This window comes from Salvelinus sp. IW2-2015, linkage group LG36, assembly GCF_002910315.2.
Source record: "Salvelinus sp. IW2-2015 linkage group LG36, ASM291031v2, whole genome shotgun sequence".
Taxonomy (NCBI): Eukaryota; Metazoa; Chordata; class Actinopteri; order Salmoniformes; family Salmonidae; genus Salvelinus; species Salvelinus sp. IW2-2015.
Window position 1 is genome coordinate 14,458,256 of NC_036875.1, and position 25,143 is coordinate 14,483,398.

A 25,143-nucleotide genomic window follows, 5' to 3' on the forward strand; every position below is an offset into this window, starting at 1 on the left:
GTCCCCATTGCTGCAGCCGCTTGTCAGTGTGACGAAGATTGGCACTCAGGTAAGCTGTCACTCAAAATCGTCCTGTTCCCTATCAATCAAACAATCTGGGACGCACAGAAAAATGCCTAGGGCTAAAGCTAGGGACACAACCAGGCCAGTGGAGTTTATTTGGCAGTGAATAGATGGCCGGGGCCAAGGAAGACGCAAATCTACCCGAGGAAAAAATATGTCCGCGTTTTGGGCGGAGAGAAGGATTCTGGAAAATAAAGGGCGAGAGCTAGAAGCGAGGCCCCAGCGTTATCCCTATCAGTAGAAGTGCGAATGGGGCAGGGAATGGATGGGCATCTGTTCCTTGCTTGCCTGTTGTGGGCAGAATTTTAGAACCATCTAAAATGAAAGAGACCTGTATTTACACATTTATGAATAGTAATACTGGAATACAATGTAAATACACATTGGATGAACTAGGCGTGTATATGCACGTCATTAAGGTAACAGTTTGTTAGCTTGTTATCCTCGCGCGGCTAGCTAGCGAATCCGTAGCAAATGCCGCTGGTAAATATGCCACTTCTGCTAGCCACGTTAGCGTAAATGTGGTCAACCAACGTTTAAAACGAGGATGCTTCTGTGGGTGTCTCGGCCGTAGAGGGGTGATGCATATTATAGTTGACATGCGTTTGAGGTTGTTTTCGAAAAGATTGTCAAAGAAAAGTTAAATGTATTAGCTAACGTTACTGACCTAGCTACGTTCGCTGTTTTCGTAAATGAACTACTATAGCTACAGCGTGTTATTTCATCTAGCGACCGTACAGTCTGGATATGAAGAGGTAAACATTTTCTATATAGCTAACGTTCTCAAAAATTGAATTTTCTCGACTGAATTCTCACTCGACCGCCTTCCTTCACATGGTTTACAACGAATCCGATTCTTGCTTGCTAACTAACCACCTACAAACTAGCTTTGTTGCCGCCAGCATGGTAATGAGAAAAGCAAGTCAGTTCAACGTGGTGGGTGTGTAACATTAATTATGATAGACGGGTATGTTTGATTCATCGCTTTCTTGTCAATTCGCTACATTGTATGGTATGTTGCTGAACACAAGTTAAACGTGAACAAAGCATTCGAATGAAAGTGAATAAACTTGATACATTGTGTTCCCCTAATCATCAAAGGCCTTTCATCTGGATGGAGACTTGGGGTGCATGTTGTCCCATTCTCTTTGAACACAGACGGTACAGTCAAATAGGCAGCTGGATTATACAGTTTTTATGGTATTGAAGTAAAGTAGAAGACCACCTCTGTCAGAGCAACCAAGCTTTGCAATGCTCCATTCATAGAAATATGGACATTTAGCCAAGTATACAAGTGGAATGTTATGGTATTTAGACTATCACAACGATCAAATGTTTATAGCATTTGTTCTGTCAGAAGGAAAAACTATTTACATGAACCATTCAAATAGATTTTCACTGAAGCGCAACAACTTTCTCTCACCACAACCCTACTCCATTCACAATATAATATCAGTACTACCATTGTAATTAGAAATGTCAGTTTTTCAAATTTGCCCTGCATTAGAATAATCATAATTCATCATCATTGATACAGTAATAGCCGTCTTTACTTCTCAAAAGTGTGTGGGTTTATGTCTCTTTCTAGGTCAGCGAACTCTCCATATCCTTATAATGCTTCAGTGTTTGTGGCGTCTGCAGTGAATATGATGGCTGCCCAATCCGTTTCCATGGACAAGTACACAAAGAGAGAGCAGCAGGTGGGTCAGAAGGACAACTTTAGTCTGAGGCTCAGATTTGAGGCCTACTTAAACCTGCCTAAAACCACAAGGGTGGGTGAAGGTTTGAAGTTTTTGAGGTGATAATTGACGTTTTTAATCATCAGTTAATGGTAAAGTATCATTAATGGAGTCATTAATGGATTTTAGAATGACTAGTATTGCAAAATGTATGGGTAAGGAGATGGATATACAGTGCATTCAGAAAGTATTCACACCCCTTGACTCTTTCCACATTGTGTTACAAAGTGGGATTTAAAATGTTTTTTGTCCTTTTTGTCAATGATCTACACAAGGTCAAAGTGGAAGATTTTTTGTTGTTGTAATTAATGGAAAATAAAACATTTTGATTAGTATTCAACCCCCTGTCAATACATGTTAGAATCACCTTCGGCAGAGATTACAGCTGTGAGTGTTTCTGGGTAAGTCTCTTAAGAGCTTTACAAACCAGGATTGTACAATATTTGCCCATTTTATTCTTTTTTTATTTATTTTTTATTCTTCAAGCTCTGTCAAGTTGGTTGTTGATCATTGCTAGACAGCCATTTAAGTCAAAACTAACTAGACCACTCGGGAACATTCAATGTCGTCTTGGTAAGCAACTCCAGGTTATATTTGGCCTTGCGTTTTAGGTTATTGTCCTGTTGAAAAGGTGGATTTGTCTCCCAGTGTCTGTTGGAAAGCAGACTCATTAAAAAGCATGAGCTGGCGCACATCCATAGATTAGTGTAGAGGTGCTGACTAACGGAGAATAAACTGTAAGCTATAAAAACAGTCGCACAGTCCATATATATAACCTCCCAGTAATTTATTGGGTAAAAAAATGTAAAACGTTTTGGCATCACCGTGCCTTCTTTAGGGTGAAAGCAAACTGAACCAGGTTTTCAACTAGGACTTTGCCTGTGCTTATCTCTATTCCTTTTCTTTTTCCCTAAATCTCCCTTGCCAATGACAAGCATACCCATAACATGATCAGCCACCACCATGCTAGAAAATATTAACAAAGTCCATCATTACCAATGGATTTGCCCTAAACATAATGCTTTGTATTCAGGACAAAAAGTACATTTCTTTGCCAAATGTGTTGCAGTATTACTTTAGTACCTAATTGCTAACAGGATGCATGTTTTGGAATATTTTTATATTTGTACATGCTTCCTTTTCACTCTCATTTAGGTTCATTTTGTGGAGTAACTACAAATTTGTTGATCCATCCTCAGTTTTCTCCAATCACAGCCATTTAACTCTGTAATTGGTTTAAGATCACCATTGGTCTCATGGTGAAATCCCTGAGTGGTTTCCTTCCTCTTGTCACCTGAGTTAGGAAGGATGCCTGTATCTTTGTAGTGACTGAGTTTATTGATACACCATCCAAAATGTAATTAACAACTTCACCATGCTCAAAGGGATATTCAATGTCTGCTTTTTTATCCATCTACCAATAGGTGCCCTTCCCGAGTGGCGCAGCGTTCTAAGGCAGCTAGTCACTAGTGCTAGAGGCGTCACTACAGACCCTGGTTCGATTCCAGGCTGTATCGCAACCGGCCATGATTGGGAGTCCCATAGGGCGGTGCACAATTGGCCCAGCGTCGTCCGGGTTAGGGTTTGGCCGTCATTGTAAATAAGAATTTCTTCTTAACTGACTTGCCTAGTTAAATAAAGGTTCAATAAAAAAATGAAATAAAACATTTGCAAGGCATTGGAAAACCTCCCTGGTTTTTATGGTTTGAAATTCACTTTTCGACTGAGGGACCTTACAGATAATTGTATGTGTGGGGTACATTGATGAGGTAGTCATTCAAAAATCACTATTTTTGCACACAGTGAATCCACGCAACTTATTATCTGACTTGTTAAGCACATTTTTACTCCTGAAGTTATTTAGGCTTGCCATAAAAGGGTTGAATACTTATTGAGTCAAGACATTTCAGCTTTTCAATTTTTTGTAATTTGTAAAAATGTCTATAAACATAATTCTACTTTTACATTATGGGATAGTATGAGTGTAGACCAGTGACACATCTACATCCAATCCATTTTCAATTCAGGCTGTAACAACAAAATGTGGAAAAAGTCAAGGGCTATGAATTTTTCAGCTCTAGGGAAAAAGGTTTTTTAGTGCATTTGCTTTCAAAGTCATTGTCGCTCCAGTCACATGGTAGAACATTGGATTTATGTTCTTGGAAGTGAGCCTGACTAGCTGCTGGTAGGCATGGTGTAAAAGCAGAAGAGGTGGAGCAAGTTGGGTTCCAATCAATGAATGTGACTGACGATTTGAATGAAGCAGCACAAGTTAAAGCTTGGCATGGCTATCAATAACAGTTAAATATGATATATGCCACCACCCATCTTTCTATTCTGGCGCTGACCAAAGAGATACTGCCATAGCCAGGACACCTCTGCATCATCCACCAATTTTAGAATTGTTAAGATAGGCTATATCCTTTCCATTTTGTACTGAAATACTCAGTGGTCCTCTGTAGCTCAGTTGGTCGAGCATGGTGCTTGCAAGGCCATGATAGTGGGTTTGATTCTTGGGACACCCATATGTAAAATGTATGCACGCATGACTAAGTCGCTTTGGATAAAAGCGTCTGGTAAATGGCATTTTATAATAATTTTTAGTACCTAAACCTATTGGTCTTGTTGGCATTTGCAATCTTCTCATGCCTTATTGTTGAAGGGTTCTGAGCTTTACCTGTCCACCACTATTGCTCCTTACTCTGCTGTCATCTCTCTCTCCTCTACTCATGCAGGGTGTGGAGCAGAAGGAGAGTGATGCTGATCATGATCAGAAGTTCAGTGAGGAGGGGTTGGCTGCAGCCTCCAGTCCTGCCCCCACTGAACCCCAAACACCCTTTGATGTAGATAAGGCCTCCATATACCGGTACACCCCCTAACTGTTGGCCCCCTGCCAAAACTTTAGTCAAGCGACCCCCTCAACTACTTTTAAACAGGATAATGTTAGTGACGATGGCAGTCTTGGATGTCATCGGGCTTATGTGCCCTACCTAAATAGAAGTATGGGGTAGAAATGGCCACATTTGACAACTGTAGATAATAGCAATTTGGTAATGTTTTTCTTTGTGTGTGTGTGTGTGTGTGTGTGTGTGTGTGTGGCAGGCATCCCTTGTTTCCTCTCCTGGCGCTGCTCTTTGAGAAATGTGAGCAGTCTACACATGGCTCAGACTGCATCACGTCAGCCAGCTTTGACGTGGATATCGAGAACTTTGTCAGCAGCCAGGAGAAAGAGGGCAAAGCATTCTTCAGCGAGGATCCTGACCTCGACAATCTGGTCAGCTCCCTCGTCTGCTGTCAATACTTTTTGAATGATTTTGCATCACTATGACATCTAGTGACACTATTCACAAAATGTCTGCAATTGACACATCGAATGTCAAATCACATTTTATTTGTCACATGCTTCGTAAACGGCAGCTGTAGACAAACAGTAAAATGTTTACTTTCAGGCCCTTCCCAACAAGGTAGAGAGAAAAATGAGATGGTTAACCATTAAACAAACTATCAGTCTTATCTCTTGGGGCAGAAGCTGTTCAGGGTCTTGTTGGTTCCAAACTTTGTGCATTGGTACCGCTTGTCCTACGGTAGCGGAGAGAACACTATGACTTGGGTGGCTGGAGTCTAACAATTTTTAGGGCCTTCCTCTGACACCGCCTGGTATAGAGGTTTTGGATGGCAGGGAGATTGGCCCCAGTGATGCATTGAGTCGTTCACACTACCCTCTAGTGCCTTGCAGTCGGATGCCAAGCAGTTGCCATACCAAGCCGTGATGCAGCCAGTCAGTATGCTCTCAATGGTGCAGCTGTAGAACATTTTGAGGATCTGAGGGCCCATGCCAAATCTTTTCAGTCTCCTGAGTTGTCGTTCCTTCTCCGTCTTTGTGTGTATCGTGATAATTCCTTAGTGATGTGGACATTATGTAGGTTGAATGCTGAAACACAGACTAAATCAAATGTCCCATGATGGTAGTGACAGCACATTACTGCTTATCACTTATTAACCATCAGTTATTCACTTTAATATAAGTTTTTTAAATTACATTTGTTTAATTCCAAGTCATCATCTCATCTATAGAGCTGTTGCCGATTTCTATCTGACAAAATCACTTCTTGTAGTTCTTCAAAGTAAATAAGGCATACTTTTATAACTGCTGAATACCAATCAATCAATCACTTAGACCATGTATTTTCAGGTAGAGATGACTCATGAAGCAACTGCTCTTATCTCCCTCTCGATCGCGCATTCTTCTCTCTTCGCTCGCCGTGTGTGCACCACACTAACCTAACGTAGCAGGAGTAAAATTAACAGACCGGACAAGTAGGCGGCGTTGGATTATGGTCATTGCAGTTAGTTTAGCGCAGAAAACGTGGTAATTATGTAGAATATTGGCCTGTTGGAAACTACAACTTCCTACTACATCGCACAGTTCAGGCTTGATCGGATGTATTCTCTAGAGAAACCGCAATGTCCGCATTGAGCTCCCAGAGAAAGAAAATAACTGAACGAAACGGAATTCAAATAATTGAACCAACATCGGTCAGTTGTTTTATTATTATTTTTTAAATTAGTTAAAATCACTCAGCACTATTAAGCACACACACACACACCCCTGAGGCTCAGCGTGGCAGATGTGTTCTTGCCTACCCTGTCAGGAAGTTCAGCATCCAGTTGCAGAGGGAGGTGTTCAGTCCCAGGGTACGGAGCTTAGTGATGAGCTTGGCCGGCACTATGGTGTTGAATGCTGAGCTTTAGGGAATTAACAGCATTCTCACATATGTGTTCCTCTTGTCCCGGTGGGAGAGGGCAGTGTTGAGTGCAATAGAGATTGTGTCATCTGTGGATCTGTTGGGGCGGTATGCAAATTGGAGTGGGTCCAGGACCAACCAGGACCAACCTTTCAAAGCATTTCATGGCTACAAAATGTGAGTGCTAGGGTGTGGTAGTCATTTAGGCAGGTTACCGTTGGCGTTCTTGGGCACAGTGGACTAAGGTGGTCTGCTTGAAACATGTAGGTATTACAGACTGGGTCAGCCACGCTCTGAGTATGCGTCCTAGTAATCCGCCTGGGCCCGCCCGGCCTTGTGAATGTTGACCTGTTTAAAAGGTCTTACTCACATTGGCTACAGAGAATGAGATCACACTTGTCCGGAACAGCTAGTGCTTTCTGCATGGTTCAGTGTTGCTTGCCCCGAAGCGAGCATAGAAGGAATTTAGCTTGTCTGGTAGGCTTGCGTCACTGTGCAGCTCGCGGTTGGGTTTCCCTTTGTAAGCAAGTTCTGCAACATCCGAAGAATGTCAGAGCCGGTTAGTAGCATTCGATCTTAGTCCTGTCTTGATGTTTTGATTGTTTAATGGCTTGTCAGAGATCTTAGTGGGATTTCTTGAAATAATAATACATTTTATTTGAAACACTTTTCACGACACCCAAAGTCCCTTTACATACAAGAAAATCAGTAGGATAAAAAGCAATAAAATCCCATGATTTAAAGTACAGTGTATTCAGAAAGTATTCAGACCCCTTGACTTTTTCCACATTTTGTAATGTTACCGCCTTATTCTAAAATGTATTAAATAAAACTCCTTGTCAATCACACAATACCCCATAATGACAAAGCAAACAGTTTACTTTTTTTGCAAATGTATTAAAAATGAGAATAGATACATAAATAAGGTAAGTATTCAGACCCTTTGCTATGAGACTCAAAATTGAGCTCAGCTGCATCACGTTTCCATTGATCATCTTTGAGATGTTTCTACAACTTGGAGTCCACCTGTGGTAAAATCAATTGATTGCATATGATTTGGAAAGGCACACACCTGTCTATATAAAAAGGTCCCACAGTTGACAGTGCAAGTCAGAGCTAAAACCGAGCCATGAGTTCGAAGGAATTGTCTGTAGCGCTCCGAGACAGGATTGTGTCAAGGCACAGATCTGGGGAAGGGTACCAAAACATTTCTGTAGCATTGAAGGTCCCCAAGAACACAGTGGCCTCCATCATTCTTAAATGGAAGAAGTTTGGAACCACCAAGACTCTTCCTAGAGCTGGCCGCCCGACCAAACTGAGCAATCCGGGGAGAAGGGCCTTAGTCAAGGAGGTGACCAAGAACCCGATGGTCACTGACAGAGCTCTAGAGTTCCTCTGTGGAGATGGTAGAACCTTCCAGAAGGACAACCATCTCTGCAGCACTCCAGCAATCAGGCCTTTATGGTAGAGTGGACAGACGGAAGCCACTTCTCAGTAAAAAGCACATGGCAGGCCGCTGGGAGTTTGCCAAGAGGCACCAAAAGGACTCTCAGACCATGAGAAACAAGATTGGTCTGATGAAACCAAGATTTAATTATTTGGCCTAAATGGCAAGTGTCACGTCTGGAGGAAACCTGGCACCATTCCTACAGTGACAGTGGTGGCAGCATCATGCTGGGGGGATGTTTTTCAGCAGCAGGGACTGGGTGACCAGTCAGGATCAAAGGAAAGATGAACAGAGCAAAATACAGAGATCGATGAAAACCTGCTCCAGAGCACTCAGGACCTCAGACTAGGGCAAAGGTTCACCTTCCAACATGACAACCACCCTAAGCACACAGCCAAGACAACGTAGGGGTGGCGTCGGGACAAGTCACCGAATGTCCTGAATGTCCTTGAGTGACCCAGCCAGAGCCCGGACTTGAACCTGATGGAACATCACTGTAGAGACCTGAAAATAGCTGTGCAGCGACGCCCCCTATTCAATCTGCCAGCGCTTGTGAGGAACTCCAAATACAGGTGTGTCAAGCTTGTAGCGTCATACCCAAGAAGACTTGAGGCTGTAACAAAGTACTTAGTAAAGGGTCTGAATACTTATGTAAATGTCATGTTTTTTTTATACATTTCCTAAAATGTCTAAACCTGTTTTTGCTTCGTCATTGGGGGGCATATTGTGTAGATTGATGTGAAAATTGTAACAAAATTTGGAAAAAGCCAAGGGGTCTGAACACTTTCCGAATGCATTGTGTATAAAAGTACACTAAACATGATGACAGACTGACCATGGAGAACACTAAACATGATGACACACTACCCATGGAGAACACTAAACATGATGAGACTAAACCATGGAAGAGACTAAACATGATGACAGACTAACCAGGGAAGTGAACTAGACAGAGGATAAAAGCTAAGACAACAGAGAATCCGGGTAAGCCTGTGTGAAGAGGTGTCTTTAGTGTGGACTTCAATACGTGTATGGATTGTGAGGTTCTGACATGGAGGGCGTTGAAGGACGGAATTGCTAAAATCCCAGTCTCCCATGGAGCGGAGCTTGGTGCAAGGGATGTGAGGAGGCCAGTGTCAGAGGAGCGCAGTGAACAGGTGGGAGTGTAGGGGTGCAGGAGGTCAGTAAGGTATGTGGTCACCAGTCCATTGAGTGCTCTGTAGGTGAGCCTAAGCAATTTGAAGATGATCATATATTGAACTGGGAGCCAGTGGAGTTTAATTAGGGTGGGAGGGATGTTTTACCAATTATAAACGCAATCCCATTTAATAAGCGTCCGGATTAGTGTCCCACTCCTTGAAAGCGGCAGCTCTAGCCTTTAGCTCAGTGCGGATGTTGCCTGTAAACCATGGCTTCTAGTTGGGATATGGCTTCTGGTTGGCCACTGGGGTCGACGTCGTCGTTGCACATATTAATGAAGCCAGTGACCGATATGGAAAATCTTCAATGTTATCAGATGGATCCCAGAACATATTCCAGTTTGTGCTAGCGAAACAGTCCTGTATCTTAGCATCCGCTTCATCGGACCACTTCCGTATTGAGCGCATCAAAGTGAGCTACTGTTTCATGTAAAAGGGTTAATAAAGGAAGTTGGGCACACATTACACACACACAGCATGACAAAGGCCTTATACCAAAGTAGCTACTAGTGGAATAATTAATGTACTATGTAACACTACAGACAACGTACATGCCATTTTTAGTGCATACGTCCTTGCCTCTGCTAACTCCTCCTCCCTCCTTGACCTTTGACCCCAGATGGTGAAGGTCATCCAGGTGCTGCGGATCCACCTGCTAGAGCTGGAGAAGGTGAGTGACCTTTGTAAAGATTTCTGCAGCCGCTACATCGCCTGCCTCAAGACCAAGATGAACAGCGAGACCATGCTGAGTGGAGAGCATGGCAGCCCCTACTCACCTGGACAGGGCTACTCTCCCACCAAGACCCAGGTACACACACAACCTACCACCGTACACTCGTGCTATACACCCACCACAGACACATACACCTGATAAGATACACTATTCACCCATGAAGGCTCAGTTTAACTTACCGGTGTGTGTGTGTTCTCTGTGTGTTGTGCAGACCTCCAGCTCTTCCAAAGGAACCCTCAGTCCCCAGGGGATTGTGGTGCCAGCGTCAGCCCTGCAGCAAGGCAACGTAACAGTCAACCCCATACAGGTTATGGCAGGTATGTCACCCTGGCATACAACAACCACCACTGCTCACCGCCATCAGCTCAATAGGACTGTTAGTGTACCGGCTGGTTTCAGTCTTTCTCTGTGCCTGCAGTTTAAAGTGGTCTGTTTGCAGCCCTTACATGTGTGTGTCCTCCAGGTGGCGCAGTGTACCAGCCTGTCACAGTAGTCAACTCACAGGGTCAGTTGGTGTCACAGACTCTCTCTCCCCAGACTATACACATTCAGAACACACAGGTAAGACACACATCTGTCTGGACTAAAACATAAAAGGTTGACATTTACTGCCTGCTGAAGAGTGTGCTAATGTAACCGCCTCTCTCGCAGCTTCAGCTGCAGCTCAACCAGGACCTGAGCTTCTTCGGCCACGACGACAGCTCGTCCAAGAACAAGCGTGGCGTCCTTCCCAAACAAGCGACCAACGTCATGCGCTCCTGGCTCTTCCAGCACATCGGAGTGAGTAGAACACAGGCCAGCTCTATGGGTTACAACCTGGAATGATTCTGGGATTTGTTTGGCTTGCAGTGTTTTAATCTTGCCCTACGTAATTACTGTTGTATTGTTTTGTTTCCATAGCACCCCTACCCCACAGAAGATGAGAAGAAGCAGATCGCTACCCAAACTAACCTGAGCCTCCTCCAGGTCAACAACTGGTGAGTTACATGAACCCATGCCATACTACCATGAATAACCACCTAAGTGCATGAAATGACAGAACGACTTCTCCTAGAGTGAACCTCAAGTAATGTTTCAAACCCTTCAATTCCCTTTTAGTTACTGGTCAACACTCTTGTTCCCCTTCACATGGGTCCAATCTCTCCTTCCGTTCCAGGTTCATCAATGCGCGGAGGCGGATCCTGCAGCCCATGCTGGACGCCAGCTCTTCGGAGACGGCCAAAACCAAGAAGAAACTGCTTCCGAACCGGCCACTACAGCGTTTCTGGCCTGACTTTATCGCCACAGGGATGACCCAACAACAGGTCCAGATGGCAGACGGTACATACAGCTACTGGCTTGCTACACTGCTCATTGGATCAGCACTGCTGTGTATTGCGAGTTGCTAGAGCTGTTGGCTATGCTTGTTTTTAAAGCAACTAGGCACAAGAGCGCTTACTGTATTGGGAATGATAGCCACAAGGTGAATTCAGTCACAAGGCAAAGTCAAGGCTCTCTTGGTAAAGTAACTTTTTTCTCAATAAGAGACTAACTAAATGTAATGTCGCTGATGTGTCCTCTCCTGGTTGCCTGTTCCCCAGGCACCATGGTGACAATGAGTGTGGAGGGTCTCCAGAGCTTGACTTCAGACGGCACCACGCTTGCCGTGCAGCAAGTGATAATCGGCGGGCACAGCGAGGACGAATCAGGAGACAGCAGGGACGAGGAAGATGATGAGATGACTGGGCTGGGCCTGGACAACAGTGACTCCCTGCAGTAGGACACACACACACCGGCCTACTGTACACACTCACCACAGGAGGCTGCTGACGGGAGGACGGCTCATAATAATGGCCGGAATGGAGCAAATGGAATGGCATCAAACACCTGCAAACCAGGTTTAATTTATTTTATACAATTCCACTGATTCCGCTCCAGTCATTACCACAAGCCCGTTTACCCCAATTAAGGTGCCACCAACCTCCTGGTACTCACACATGCAAATACACACACTCAAAATCAAACGTTGTATGCTGCGTTGAAAATAGGGTAATTCAGGCCTTCCACAACAAACATACATGATATATGCAGACTGATATTGAATGATGTAGGCTGATAATGAATTGTGTACACACACACTAGCACAAAATCAGATCAATTTGTTATGCAATTTTTTTTAATGGCGGCTCAGATCATGTATGTACTGTAGATACTGATATTGCACGTGCAAACACTCTCTAAATCAGTTTACACAGCACAATCACAGGACATACGGGAGCACTCCTGATGTCCATTTATTGAATGGAGTGCGCTGTGTGTGTGAGTTTCATTTCAGAAACTGTTTTTTACTACGTAGTATTTGTAGGCGAGTGCACTTTTTTTGTATAATATAATTCTACGCTCCAAAAGACAAAAAGAACGGACGCAGCTAAAACAAATCATGAAGTGTTGGGGGGAAAAAAACCTGAAACAAGTTTGTACGCTCCATTAATAAACGTTGAATGAGTCTTATTTTTCATTTAATCTGCTTTTGGCAGCCACGTTTCAAGTACTGGTTTGTTTTGTTCACTTTGCATGCCTGTGACTTTTACCCACTCTGATCATGACTGACTCCCAGGCTTACAGACTGGCCCTATAGAGCCATTTTCTGTTTACCGTCAAACATTAAAAAGCTCTGTAGCAGGATAGCTAACGCTGATGTCGGGACCTTAACACATTTAACAGTGAGTTTGTGATGACCATGAAAACACTCAAGACTGATGGCTATACGACAAGTAAGGCAAACAAAAAGGTATCGGACGAGTAATTTCGTGCCCAACTTTTCATGACGCACCGGGGAAATGGGTCTCTAGAGAGCAATAGCATCGTTTTGTAGGCACTAATGGAGGTTAACTCCGCCATGGCTCGGCCAACGCCTATGGGGGAAATTGTTGTTAAATGTCGAAAATAAGGTATGTGGTAAACACAGGCTTTAGAGATCTTAAACATTTTGTTTTGAGGTATCAGCTAACATCACTTTGTTTTGTTAAATTGCATTTATGTAATCAAAACAAGTAAAAAGCTGAAAGATGTCCTAACAAGTAAAACATTTTAACTACACCTTTGGTCGCATGCCTTATGTAAAAATAACAGGCTTACACGGAACCCAAACCGGCTGCGCGCATGCACCATCATGCATACATTTATTTTGTCCCCCCCACACCAAACGCGAGCATGACACGACACGCAGGTTAAAATATCAAAACAAACTCTTAACCAATTATATTAAATTTGGGGACCGGTTCGAAAAGCATTAAACATTTATGGCAATTTAGCCAGTTAGCTTGCACTTGCTAGCTAATTTGTCCTATTTAGCTAGCTTGCTGTTGCTAGCTAATTTGTCCTGGGATATAAACATTGAATTGTTAGGTCCTCTACTCCGCCAATTAATCCATTCAAACGGTCAATCGAACCGTATCTAGTCATCTCTCTTCCTTCCAGGCTTTTTCTTCTCATGACTTTATATTGTGATTGCAACTTTCATAAATTAGGTGCATTACCGCCACTGACATCGTTCGTCTTTCGGTCACCCACGTGGGTATAACCAATGAGATGGCACGTGGGTACCAGCTTCTATATACCAATGAGGAGAGGCAGGACTTTCAGCGTGATCTGCGTCAGAAATAGGAATGACTTCTATTTTAGCCCTTAGCAACGCAGACGCTCATTGGCGCACGCTAGCAGTGTGGGTGCAATAATTGAATAACAGATTTCTAAATTTATTTTGCGACGCGAGCGCTGTGTTCAGCCTGTTAGCCTACCTTATCAGCTGGGCCAAAGTCGTCTCTGGACATCATTGTTCAGGGAAACAAAACAAGCACATTCTCACTGAAGAGATGTTGCAGCCTGGAACAAAACAATAAACCATCCTTTGCGTTTTCGTTCAAGCTGGTAAAGCAGGTGTGACGTGAAGAATTTGGCTACTAATGTAGTTCCATTTCTCTGACAGTTGGCTACTTGTTAGCAACTAATATATTTTAAGCACGAAGACTTCATAATTCATAAAGGTCATGTTGACTGATATTCTCATAGAACATAATGTATAAGATCTCCTGAGCCTGTATTAACCTCAGACCTAATTTTCAGCATATATCCCAAAACCCCATTATTTTCCCCCATAGGAATGCCTAACAAACCAGAGGTAGAAAATGCTAACTCCTTTCCATTTTTCTAGAACTACAAGCTGCCAAGCTGTATATTGGCCCAACAGAGCCCATGAGAAAAAAAGGGAGATGCTTATTTTCATATACAAACTTAAGTATATGTTTTTGGGTCGTTTTCTCTTGTTTTGTATGTAATGTTTGTACAAATGGTTTGTTATTTAAGCTAGTTGCCCTATTTACCAGGGTCCGATTAAGTTTTCTAAATATTTAAGACGAATGAGAATCAAAATGTTTATTGGTTTTAAACGCGAGATCTGAAAAAGGCCTTGTGTAGGTCATTTTTTTAAAGACCTAACTCTAGCACAGAAAGCTTAACTAGATGAAGCTATATATACCTATAGCGAAATCTGTCAAAAGGAAGCTAAAATGCAGGACACTGACTTGTCTAGTAATTTTACATTGTCAATCGCAGTTCTTTGAAATTCAAATATACTGATATGTACTTGATCTCACAGTTAATTGATTGCAGTTCTCTAATTTTCTACAAACAAGTCCAGTTTTGCCACAGTGTTACATATTTTGTAATCATTCATAATAGTAGCATAGATTTCACTCTTTCAAGTGCACAATCTAGTACACTATGCTTATAACACAATCACATGGAACTGAAAGATATTATGGTGCTTAGGCAGACCGATGCAGTACAAACTCAAAATATATATATATAAAATGATATTTTGCATGTGTTAATCAAGAGTGCAGTTGGGATCCTCAGACCTTACAGATGGCACATTGGCCCTCTAGGGAGTAGAAGACTAGTGCTGTGGCTGATCAAGGGCCAGCTTTAAGGAATGGTTTCCAAACGCTGCATCTTATTTTTTATATTATTGCACAAGTTAGGAAAACCTGCACCAATGTATCATTCAAACCTGAGCTCGAGATCCCCAGTTTCAGGCTCGGGGTCCGGTGGGTCTCAGCTGCTCTCTCGATCTCACATGTCGCTTTTTATCTACTGTTCACTTTTCTGTCTGTTTGCCTTAAAGCTTTCTATTTTGGAATAAACAATGCCTAAACTCAACTGTCAAGTGTTACTCTACCTTCATTGTAGACATGATGTGACAAACGGTCAACCACACACAGGTTATGGCAGGTATGTTACCCTGGCATACAACAACCACAGGTACCCGCAAGACACTGCCCACAACTTGGTAAGTGATGATATGGCTGGGCTAGGCCTAGACAACAATGACTCCTTGCAGTAGACCACACACACACACAATGTACTGTATACACATGAAGACACTCAAAATCAAACTTTGTATGCTGCGTTGAAAATATGGCAGGACGATAATGAATTGCATACACACCAGCAAAAAAACAGATGTATTTATGCTTTACAAAAAAATAGGATGGCTCAGATCTTGGACTCATGTATACACTGTAGATAGATTGATTTACATGTACACACTGCCATTAGACCTTTGTGTATTCAAGTGTCCAATCCACCAATCTCAGCCTGTAGTTGCAGTACACCCACTAATTGATCATATTTTCTTACATAAAAAACATTGATGGCCACCAGATTATCGCAGTCGATCTCTCGTAAAACCATAAATACGTACTAAAAGCACCTGCACGGCGATCCCTATTGCTACCATTGGGCCATGAAATCGCTAAAAACTGAGGGAACGTTTAATGCATGTGCTTCCCTCTGCTGGATACAACCATAACTGCAACGTGTATACTTTCTATTTTATCATTCTCTGGTCACATCCAGAGCCAATTTTACCTCCTGACATAAATACAACAGTTTATGCAATAGTCAGTAAATATCAAAAAGTTCAACTGACAACACACAATCCCTGGCGCACGTGAACATTTTACATGACACCGATGGTCCCTGCATCAAAACCTTAAGACAGGCCTACTCTATTCAAGTGGTGATTGAGACAATTTAGTAACCAGGATAACTCTAGATAGGAAATAGTATAGCATACACACATTTTATTTTTGTGTTGTCAGGTGGATCTTGCTGGCTAGGAGGATGCTGCTGGTTAACAGAATACCTCAACCTACATGTAGTTAATAGGATTTCGTTAAGGCTTAAACCAATCAACAACTTGACTAGTTCAGTTCATATGTGCCAAACGTTGCAGATAGAAATGCCATGAAAAGCCATCTACATGGAGGAATATTTGTTCGACATTACATTTCCATCTGAACGTTCCAAAACATTGTCCTGCTGAACACACCCCAGGTGTCAAGTTCATTGAATGGAGGGTCAAGTGTTGGTGGGTTTTCACTACTCCATTGTACCGGATTAGTTAGGAACCCCCATCACCTGTTTGTCTACTTAGACAAAAAAGAGTGACCGCTTTAACAATGGAAACTGATTGTCCTAAAATATGGAAGGCAGGACCATTCTAGCCAATTAAGGCAAATATGAAAAGGCTATATCTTTCTGTGCCACTACAGCACCTGACGGCATGGGCAGTGCCATCTCCATTTTACAGTAGTACATTTTCTTCATTGGCTGATTCCTGCAAACGCTGGAATCCCCACCCAGTTGGCTACTTTAAAATGGTGGAAGGCCTCAATGTCCATACTAAAACGGGTTATATACACACACGTCCTCCATCTCTTGAACACGCACAACTCCGATTTAGCAATTGTTGGGTCAGTTGCCAAAATGCAATAAGCGCATTCATAACCTAACCATCACAGAACTTCTATTCAATCAAATAAGGCTCAAGTAGCAAAATAGTTAATACATTTTTTGGTTGACCAAATTAGACATGCGCATCGACTTCAATTCCTCACCTCGTGGGCTTATTCTAGTGGACAAATTTCGGGCCGCGCTTCCTCTGCCTTGCATGGAATGAATTTGACATCCCTGCCATAGAGCATATCTCACCACATTGGCCATGTAATTTCAAATGGGCTTGGTTTCATACTCAGAGCATATTAATTGTGGAAAGTGGCTTCAAACTATATCTACAAAGCCCATGACATATGGATTAGACATGGTTTACAGCTACATTATAGCTTTGCTTTAACTTGCTCAAGGGTCAGATTAAGGAGCAACAGAACCTTCATTTGAACAAAAACAATGCTTATCACAGCCACTAAACAGATTTAGTCTCCATTTAAAACATTTGTTTACGCCTCTAACATGACAAACGAAGGCTTATAAAGTTGAGAGAAACCATTTCACACATAAAACCTTCATCCCAATGTCTTGAAATCAACATTTTATTTTGTCCTAGATCATTCAAACATTTGCTTTCAACACAATGTTACTCACATTCATCTTTGAAATAACAATACCATCTTCAGCTGCATGGACAGAAACTACAATGAAAGCCAGATACTGTTTACAGAGTGAGGCGTAAGCAAAAGTCATTAATTTATTAAAGCAGTCGGCAAATCAAGACACTCCTTCAAATCTATTGGAAACATTCAGAGATTGTGGTCTGTAATGTCACCCGGGAGACCTTCTGCAGCAGGACAATTCCCCAAGTCCTCAACAGGCCGGGACAAGTGCAATACCATACAAGTAATGAGCATTGCTGCCTATCCCAACCTGCACAGAAAGGGATTGCTATTCTGATGAATGATTAAAAATCACTGCTATGATCAGTTTTGCATGGATTTGCACAGCAGTACATTGAAAAGCTGAAAGCAAACCAGCAAAACTAACCAGAGACCAGTGGCTCCAGCCCCAAGTGGCATATGCTGTACCCGGTGGTGATGCATGCATCTAGAAGTACTTCAAGTGCTCACACTGCAGTAGATATCCATAAAACTACCTGCACTATAAGCACTTTAATACTGCTGAAACCCATCTGCAGCACACATTAACATTGCTGTGGGAGAAAGGGTCTTGGATGTCCAAGAGCCTTCCAGGATGCTCAACCAATGTCAATGTAGACAATCAACAGGACAGATGGACACACAGGCCACCGACAGTTTTGCATAGATTTGCACAACTCAATTTTTCTTGTAGTGCAACTATGCAAAACTAGCAGAGATCTGCAAGAATAAATCATACACGTCATAGACCAGATGAGTCCCAGACCCTTATGCCAGAAGGAGCACTTAGGGCAGTAGGTGCTAGTCTAATTCACTATCTGCACTAGATGCACCTTAGCATAAGCACCAGTGAAGGTTTGAAAGATTAGTGTACAATGACGACAGTGTCAGTATAGTGCTTAAAGTGCCTTCACTGCAGTAGATATTAGAAGACTACCTGCACTGTAAGCACTTTGACGCTACAGTGACTGCCAGTCCAGTGAAGCATTCCAACGCCAACAGATGCTAGACTTCGGGGTCAATTACTTGTGATCTGGGATCTGATTCTGGGGGTGCATCACAATGTAATGAGTGTCTGCAAAAGGAGAGAAAAAAGGCAATTAATGTATACTGTTTATGTTAAGACTAATGCACAGAATTTTCTGAAATTCATAGGACTAAGGTTGAGCACTTGATCACTAGTTGAGAAATTAAACCTACACTATGCATTTTCTTTGCCATTATGCAAAACGATTTCAGAACAGGAATACATTGTGACATGCTTGGCAATACAAATTGAAAAGTACCCCATGCTGATATTAGCTGGATCAATGTTACTTTCAAGTGTGTTTAGAGTTAATTAAACAAACGGATATTGTCAATGCGTCACACTAGGCGAGTTGGACTGGCGTAAAGATCAAGCACGCAATCTACCAACATGGTGCTAATTAATCCAGTAGTGAGATTCTTGGAAGTCAAGGCAAACGTAAATCTTGTATGAAATGCGCAACTTGTGGCCCACGTCGTGGGAACTGCACATGCGTTAAATTCAATACCCCTCCCCCCACGCTGTGCACCAGCTAACATGGCGCTGGCTGAGTCCGCAATACATTTTAGTGTAATAAACCACCAATATAACCCATAATCAACTTCAAACATCCATAGACTACACATGTTGGGGGGTGGAAATATGCCCCGCTAGTTGGCCAAGCGCCCCACGCGAATGATATTTCCCGAACTTAACATGAATCCACACATCAAGCTGCATACAAAGCATGTGAGAAGCTAGCTAACGTTCGCTGGCCAGCCCATGCCACGACAAGTGTCACGTTGAGACCAACTTCGGCATGCTAATGTTAGTGGTAAATCAGATTGAGAGGCTGGTACAAAATGTGGGAAAGATTTACACCAACGTATGAAAACAAGAACATATACGAAGCTCAAAACCGCCAGCCATTACTGTAGCAAGCTAAAGTTGCCTCCCGGCCTTCAACTCTGCGCATATTTTTCAACATTGTTGATGTCACCGACTGCATGATATGGGCACTTATCATGAGAAACAAAGCCTGCCCAGCAATAATTTTATTCAGGTATCAATCAGCGGGTGGCTAACGAGCTATCTGAATGACAGGCAAAGTAATTTAGCTAGCTAAGTGCTCGCTGGCATAGCCTGCCAAGCTAGCAGAGGCGCGCGGCCTTCAGCCCCATGTGTTACTGCTTTGTTCTGGAGGCACTTTAACGCACACACCACTGAACACAGACAAAATAACTCAACTTTATTTATTGTCTGGGCATAAAATGTATACCATTACACAAATATATTTCTAGCGACAAAGCCATAATTACCAAAAGTAACGTTCACTTACACTAGCCAAACTAGTAGAGGCATTGCAGAGGCAGCAGTGCACGCTTTTCAAATCTCCCTCATTCTCAGAACTATGGAGGAAGGGGCCATGCGCCTCTTAACGTTACATTGTTTTAAATGCAAAAACAGCCGATATAGAATATAATCCCTGCATCAATTTGGTAAATAGAATGCATAAATAAGCATTGTTTAACTTCTACAGTCGCATCCCATGAAGAGGCTAACAACAGGTTTCTTGTCAATAACATGCGCGTACTAAGACATTCGCCTCTGAAATCCACCATCTTCACTCACTACTGCAGACTTACCGTTTAGTGTCACTGCTCCAGGCATACCTACGAAACTAAACCATAAACTTGTAAATTGCGTCGTAGCAAAGTAAAAAAACAACAAAAAAACAGATCCCCGTATGCTGCTATTTTGATTCGGCAGGACTTTGTGAATCGTAGTAAAATTGTGAAAGTGGCGCGAACGTACCCTGCTTTTAACCATGTGGTGAATGAAGGGCGGCTCCCGCCGTCGAACGTAAATATCTACAACCCCAACTCCTTCATTAGCATAAATAAACTACTTCCGATCTTTACCCTCCGCCAATCCAAAACACGAGTTTACTACAATGGAAATGTTGGCCATGAGCTCTTTTCTTGTTCGAAGTCATATTGATCGATCATCGATTGGCTACGAATATATCAATAATGGATAAACTACAACATTTTAGTTCAAGTAGCCTATGCATCTCACGACGAATATTAGATTGTGGAGATAAAGTGGAGATAAAATACCAAAGTTTACTCTCTTAATCAGTCTGAAGTATTTTCTGTCTTAGATTACATTGGTTTCTTATGCAATCAGAAATCATTATGCTATGATAGATTAATTAGTTAATGTTATTCTAAGTAGGTGAGATTTACATGACTTTATGAAAAGTTACACGACTGAATAGGCTAGTGGAGGTAAAATACCAAAGTTTACTCTCTTAATCAGTCTGAAGTATTTTCTGTCTTAGATTACATTGGTTTCTTATGCAATCAGAAATCATTATGATATGGTAGATTAATTAGTTAATGTTATTCTAAGTAGGTGAGATTTACATGACTTTTTGAAAAGTTACACAACTGAATAGGCTAGTGGAGGTAAATCGTGGTTACACTTTGTTAACATTGCCTGCAGGTAGGCCTATAAATGCTTTATTGCTTGTTATAAACAACATGATTAATAATCTCTTATAAAGAGGCTTATATGTTATGCTTATAAAAGACATTTGCAGCTGACTCAAAACATCTATTATTTATTCAGGAATCAGCATCATTATTAGATGATAACATTATAGAAAGGTATATTACATGACACGTCTTACGATGCATTATAACATCACCATAATGCATTATAACTAAAGGTCTTTAAGTAAAATGTTACCTAAATCATTAATGCATTCTCAATTGAACATGTTGTTTAGATAACGAGGAATTGGCTTAATCTGTGTAGAGAAAAATAATAATTAACAATCATTAGTTTTATTGCAAAGTCAATTTAACTACGGTCATTTTGGAATTCCATCTTAATAAATTGTTCCCCCCACTGTGATACGCCTATATGCCTATACTAAACCCAAATCTCATCTAAAATATATACTTTTCTTTCTATCGTGCATTGGCGGGCCGCATTTTACATTCATAAAGTATATTGCATGCCGTTCTTAAACTAGGATCTTGCGGACTGGACAGTTAACCATTTGTTTAGGCTACCTTGTTCAGTCATGTTAGCTCATTAGCTAGCTATAGCTAACAACCTGGGTCGCGTTCACCAGGAGGCAACGCTTTTGAATGTTCGCATAGAAATATGCCATAGAACAATCATGCGTCTCTAACATTTTGAATAACGTCGAATTTATTCATGAAATGTATATCGTGGCCCTGGTAACATTACCTGTTGCCTATATGGAAACATTTGTTGGCACAAACAATTTATTGACTAAATCCCTCTTGCCACTACGCTATATCTGGCTGTCTAAATAACTTTATTTTGACTTAATATGGACCCAGTGACTCAGACTCGAGCACTGGGACTTGAACTTTAACCATAGGGTCGACTCGACCTTTGGTAACTCGGACTCAAGCACAGGGGACTTGGAACTCGATGTTTAGTTACTCGACTACATCATTGGGCGAAACAGTCATTAATACCTCCCGTTCTACGTTTGGGCATCAATGTGGCTGCTGAGGTGCAAATCATACAACTTTACGATACCATTTGGTGAAAATCTCTCTCGCACTTGCTCTCTCCCTCTGCTTGTGTGTGTCTGTTTTGTACTTAATGTGCAATATTTATGTAGGCTGAATTAGGATTTTACATGGCCAGATAATTCTTATATAATATAATATTTTTCTTACACTGTATATTTCTGCTGTTAGGAAGATAATATAATGCTATGCAAGTTTGTAGGACAAGGCTATGTATGTTTGTGCTCATGGAAGTCAGGGATTTATGATTTATAACTCAAATGTGACAAACATGAAAGGGCATGTAGTTGACTAAAATGTCCCACTGTTTTCATCATTTTCACAATAACTAGATTAAATCATTATTCAAATGACAAATGTGACTAAGACTTAATTATATTTTTGTAAAAAATTACTAAGACTAGACTAAATCTAAAAAAAGAGTGCCAAAATGAACACTGATGCAAATGTGATGATTTGGAGAGAACAACGATATGAATATCTTAGTAGGCTATAATGTCTTAAATATTATAAATATAGGTGAAAATGCATACTGTAGGCCTGTGGTTCCCAACCTTTTTCGGTTACTGTATCACCAACTAGATTTTACTGTGCCTGGAGTACCCCTGAAGTACCCCTTCATGTACATTTGACCAGTAAGTCTATGGTCTCTTGAGCCTTCTCAAGTAGCCCCTGTGGATAGGCCAAGTACCCCTGGTTGGGAACCACTGCTGTAGGCTATATGACATGGTGCTTCATCCTTACAGAAAATTACAAAGATACCAGTGTTGTGGAAAGTACTAAATTATTTATATGATAGATGATGTTTCCAACAAAAACAAAGATGGCTGGCTTCATGTTGTTGCACATACTAGACCAGGGCTATCCAGCTAATAATTAGCTGGTTGATAAGCTGAATCAGGTTAGTTACAACTGGGGTGGAAGCAAAAACCTACAGGAGGTAGCTCTCCGGGAACAGGGTTGGAGAGTCCTGCAATAGACTCAGCACTAGTCCTGAGTAGTGAAGGGAGCCACTTTGACTTCCCCCTACCTTCAGGTGATGCCAGAACACCATACAGTAGGCCTACTGTAGTTTACCACTTGTCACTCCCTTCTGAAGAGTGCCTATTCTCTGTTCTGGCTTCTAAGTGGCAACAAACTTCTTATTTACAGTATGTCATCATCATAGTTCAGAGTTTTCAAATTATGTTATAATATAGTGAGTATAAGACTGTTAGGTGGAATACTACGACACTGTGTTAGTTTTGTGAAGAAATAATGTGAAACCTACACTTTGACAAAAAGGGTTTTATCCAAAACCTAAAAGGGTTCTTCGGCTGTCCCCATGAGAGAACCCTTTGAATAATTTTAGGCTCCAGGTAGAACCCTTTTGGGTTAGATGTAGAACCCTTTCCACAGAGAGTTCTCCCATGGGGACAACCAAAGAAAGAGTGTACATGAAACCCCTAATCCTTCCCCCTGTATGGTATTGTTTCACTGACTCTCTGTTTCTGAATTATCCATAGAGTAATGCTGCGTTCATAACCAAGTTGGAGGTGGGAATTTACCAGTTGTGAAGTCGTAAATACCAGTTGGATCCATTCACGTGGTTTTAACTAGTTGAGAAACACTGATTGGCTAATGGCCAACAAGCTGTGTAAACCATAAACTAAAAGTACAGCTATCATGCTTGTTAACAAATTACAGTGTTTAAAAAAACATATTAATAGATTGCTTCTTATCAATAATGTTTTGTTTTTGCATTTAACTGCCGAAATGCCGTTATCAAGTTCATTTCTTTAGTAGGTGACGTCAGCATGTGGGAGAAGTGGGAGCGCAGAATGGTAGACGAGTTTCCCATAAGAAATGACCAGTTGGAGGGCCGTTCAAATGTATTTTTCCCAGTTCTATGTGGTAAATTTCCATTTCCCACTTGGTTACTAACACAGTATAACTGTCAACTTGTGAGTCAAGGAGATATTGGACGTAAAGGAATCGGCATTGTAAGCATACATTTTATGTTCAAAGCCCTTATTCTCAATGCATACATTTTTATGTTGTTAAAATGACCTTGAAGGTACAGCTCATGTGTCATCCTGCAAGTATAAGTCCATGTATGTCGCCTATGCAATTTTTTAATTTGGAGATAAGTTAAGTAAACTAGAAACACTTATTTGGCATAGATGCTTTAAAAAATATGGTAAACTGTTTATTTTTGTGTTAAACAGTAGGGAGTTTTATTTCTATGCAGGTCCATGTGTGATTCCATATCATCTCAGTGTGAGAGCTAGTAATGGAATCCTTGAAGTAGCAATGCTACCAACTCTTTTCTAAAATGGCAGTTGCTGAAACTCCTCCCACCGTGGGGCCACAGGAGTGTTCCCCACCATAAAAGCAATACTTGGAATTGTCTTGCTTTGTGACCTGAGGTCAGGCCAGCTCACCTCTCACATCTAGCCCCATTCATGTGTAAAATCTCACACAAGGGGTGCAAACACACATAGGTCTTTCCTCTCAGAGGCACATGACAACCAACCAGAAAACAGATAAAGCGTTACCAAAAATTCAATGTTGCTGCATACTTGTGCAATGTCAAAACTAATTGGTTTGAAGGTATCTGACGAACTGAATGGTTCAGCAAGTTACTTTGTGAAATTAAAAGAAAGTATTTAATCAGCTTTCCATAGATATAAATAACAATACTTCTAACCCCCTCTTCAATTGTTTGTGCATTATTAACAGAAAAAAAAACTACGAAAAAAAGATTGCATTTAGAGTGCAGTATAACTGAAGTATGCTGCAAGTACTTTGTCCAAATTATGTTTCTTTACTGCAGTAATTTTGCAGTGTAATTGCAATACACTACCGTTATTCTGCAACTACTGCATCCAAAATACCACAGTCAACTGCAGTTACTGCACTTTTACAGCAGTATCAAAACAGGAATCTTTTTTGTGATGGAAACCTCTTCGAAGTTATTAATATTAACAATTGAATGCAAGTAACTAAAAACGAACTACTGAAACATTTACATTTTGCACATATAATCGTGCATTGATCCCACTTTTGATCCAACAGTTGATCCCACTTACTCTTCTGAGGTTAGGGTATTTGCATGTTTGTTTTTTTCTTTTCAGATTCAACAAAATGTACTGAGAAGAATAATATAGAGTTGAAGGGAAAGCACATTGTTTAAAAAAATATATTAGTAAAAAAAATGT

General features: G+C 41.4%; 1 protein-coding gene and 1 long non-coding RNA gene across 2 annotated transcripts; one reads left to right on the forward strand and one right to left on the reverse strand.

Moving 5' to 3' along the window:
* Window positions 1-63: 63 nt before the first annotated feature.
* On the forward strand, window positions 64-15,125 carry LOC111959599 (homeobox protein PKNOX1). Its single transcript, XM_023981279.3, has 10 exons — window positions 64-1,763; window positions 4,538-4,668; window positions 4,905-5,076; window positions 9,813-10,001; window positions 10,138-10,243; window positions 10,390-10,487; window positions 10,578-10,706; window positions 10,827-10,903; window positions 11,083-11,246; window positions 11,507-15,125. Exons 1-10 carry the CDS (start codon window positions 1,638-1,640, stop codon window positions 11,683-11,685), a joined length of 1,371 nt encoding a protein of 456 aa, XP_023837047.1. The 5' UTR covers window positions 64-1,637; the 3' UTR covers window positions 11,686-15,125.
* Window positions 15,126-17,283: 2,158 nt separating this feature from the next.
* On the reverse strand, window positions 17,284-20,167 carry LOC111959798 (uncharacterized). Its single transcript, XR_002876723.2, has 2 exons — window positions 20,012-20,167; window positions 17,284-18,434 (listed from the first exon to the last, which is right to left on the reverse strand). It is a non-coding gene; the product is annotated as an uncharacterized lncRNA (long non-coding RNA).
* Between the last annotated feature and the right edge of the window lie 4,976 nt (window positions 20,168-25,143).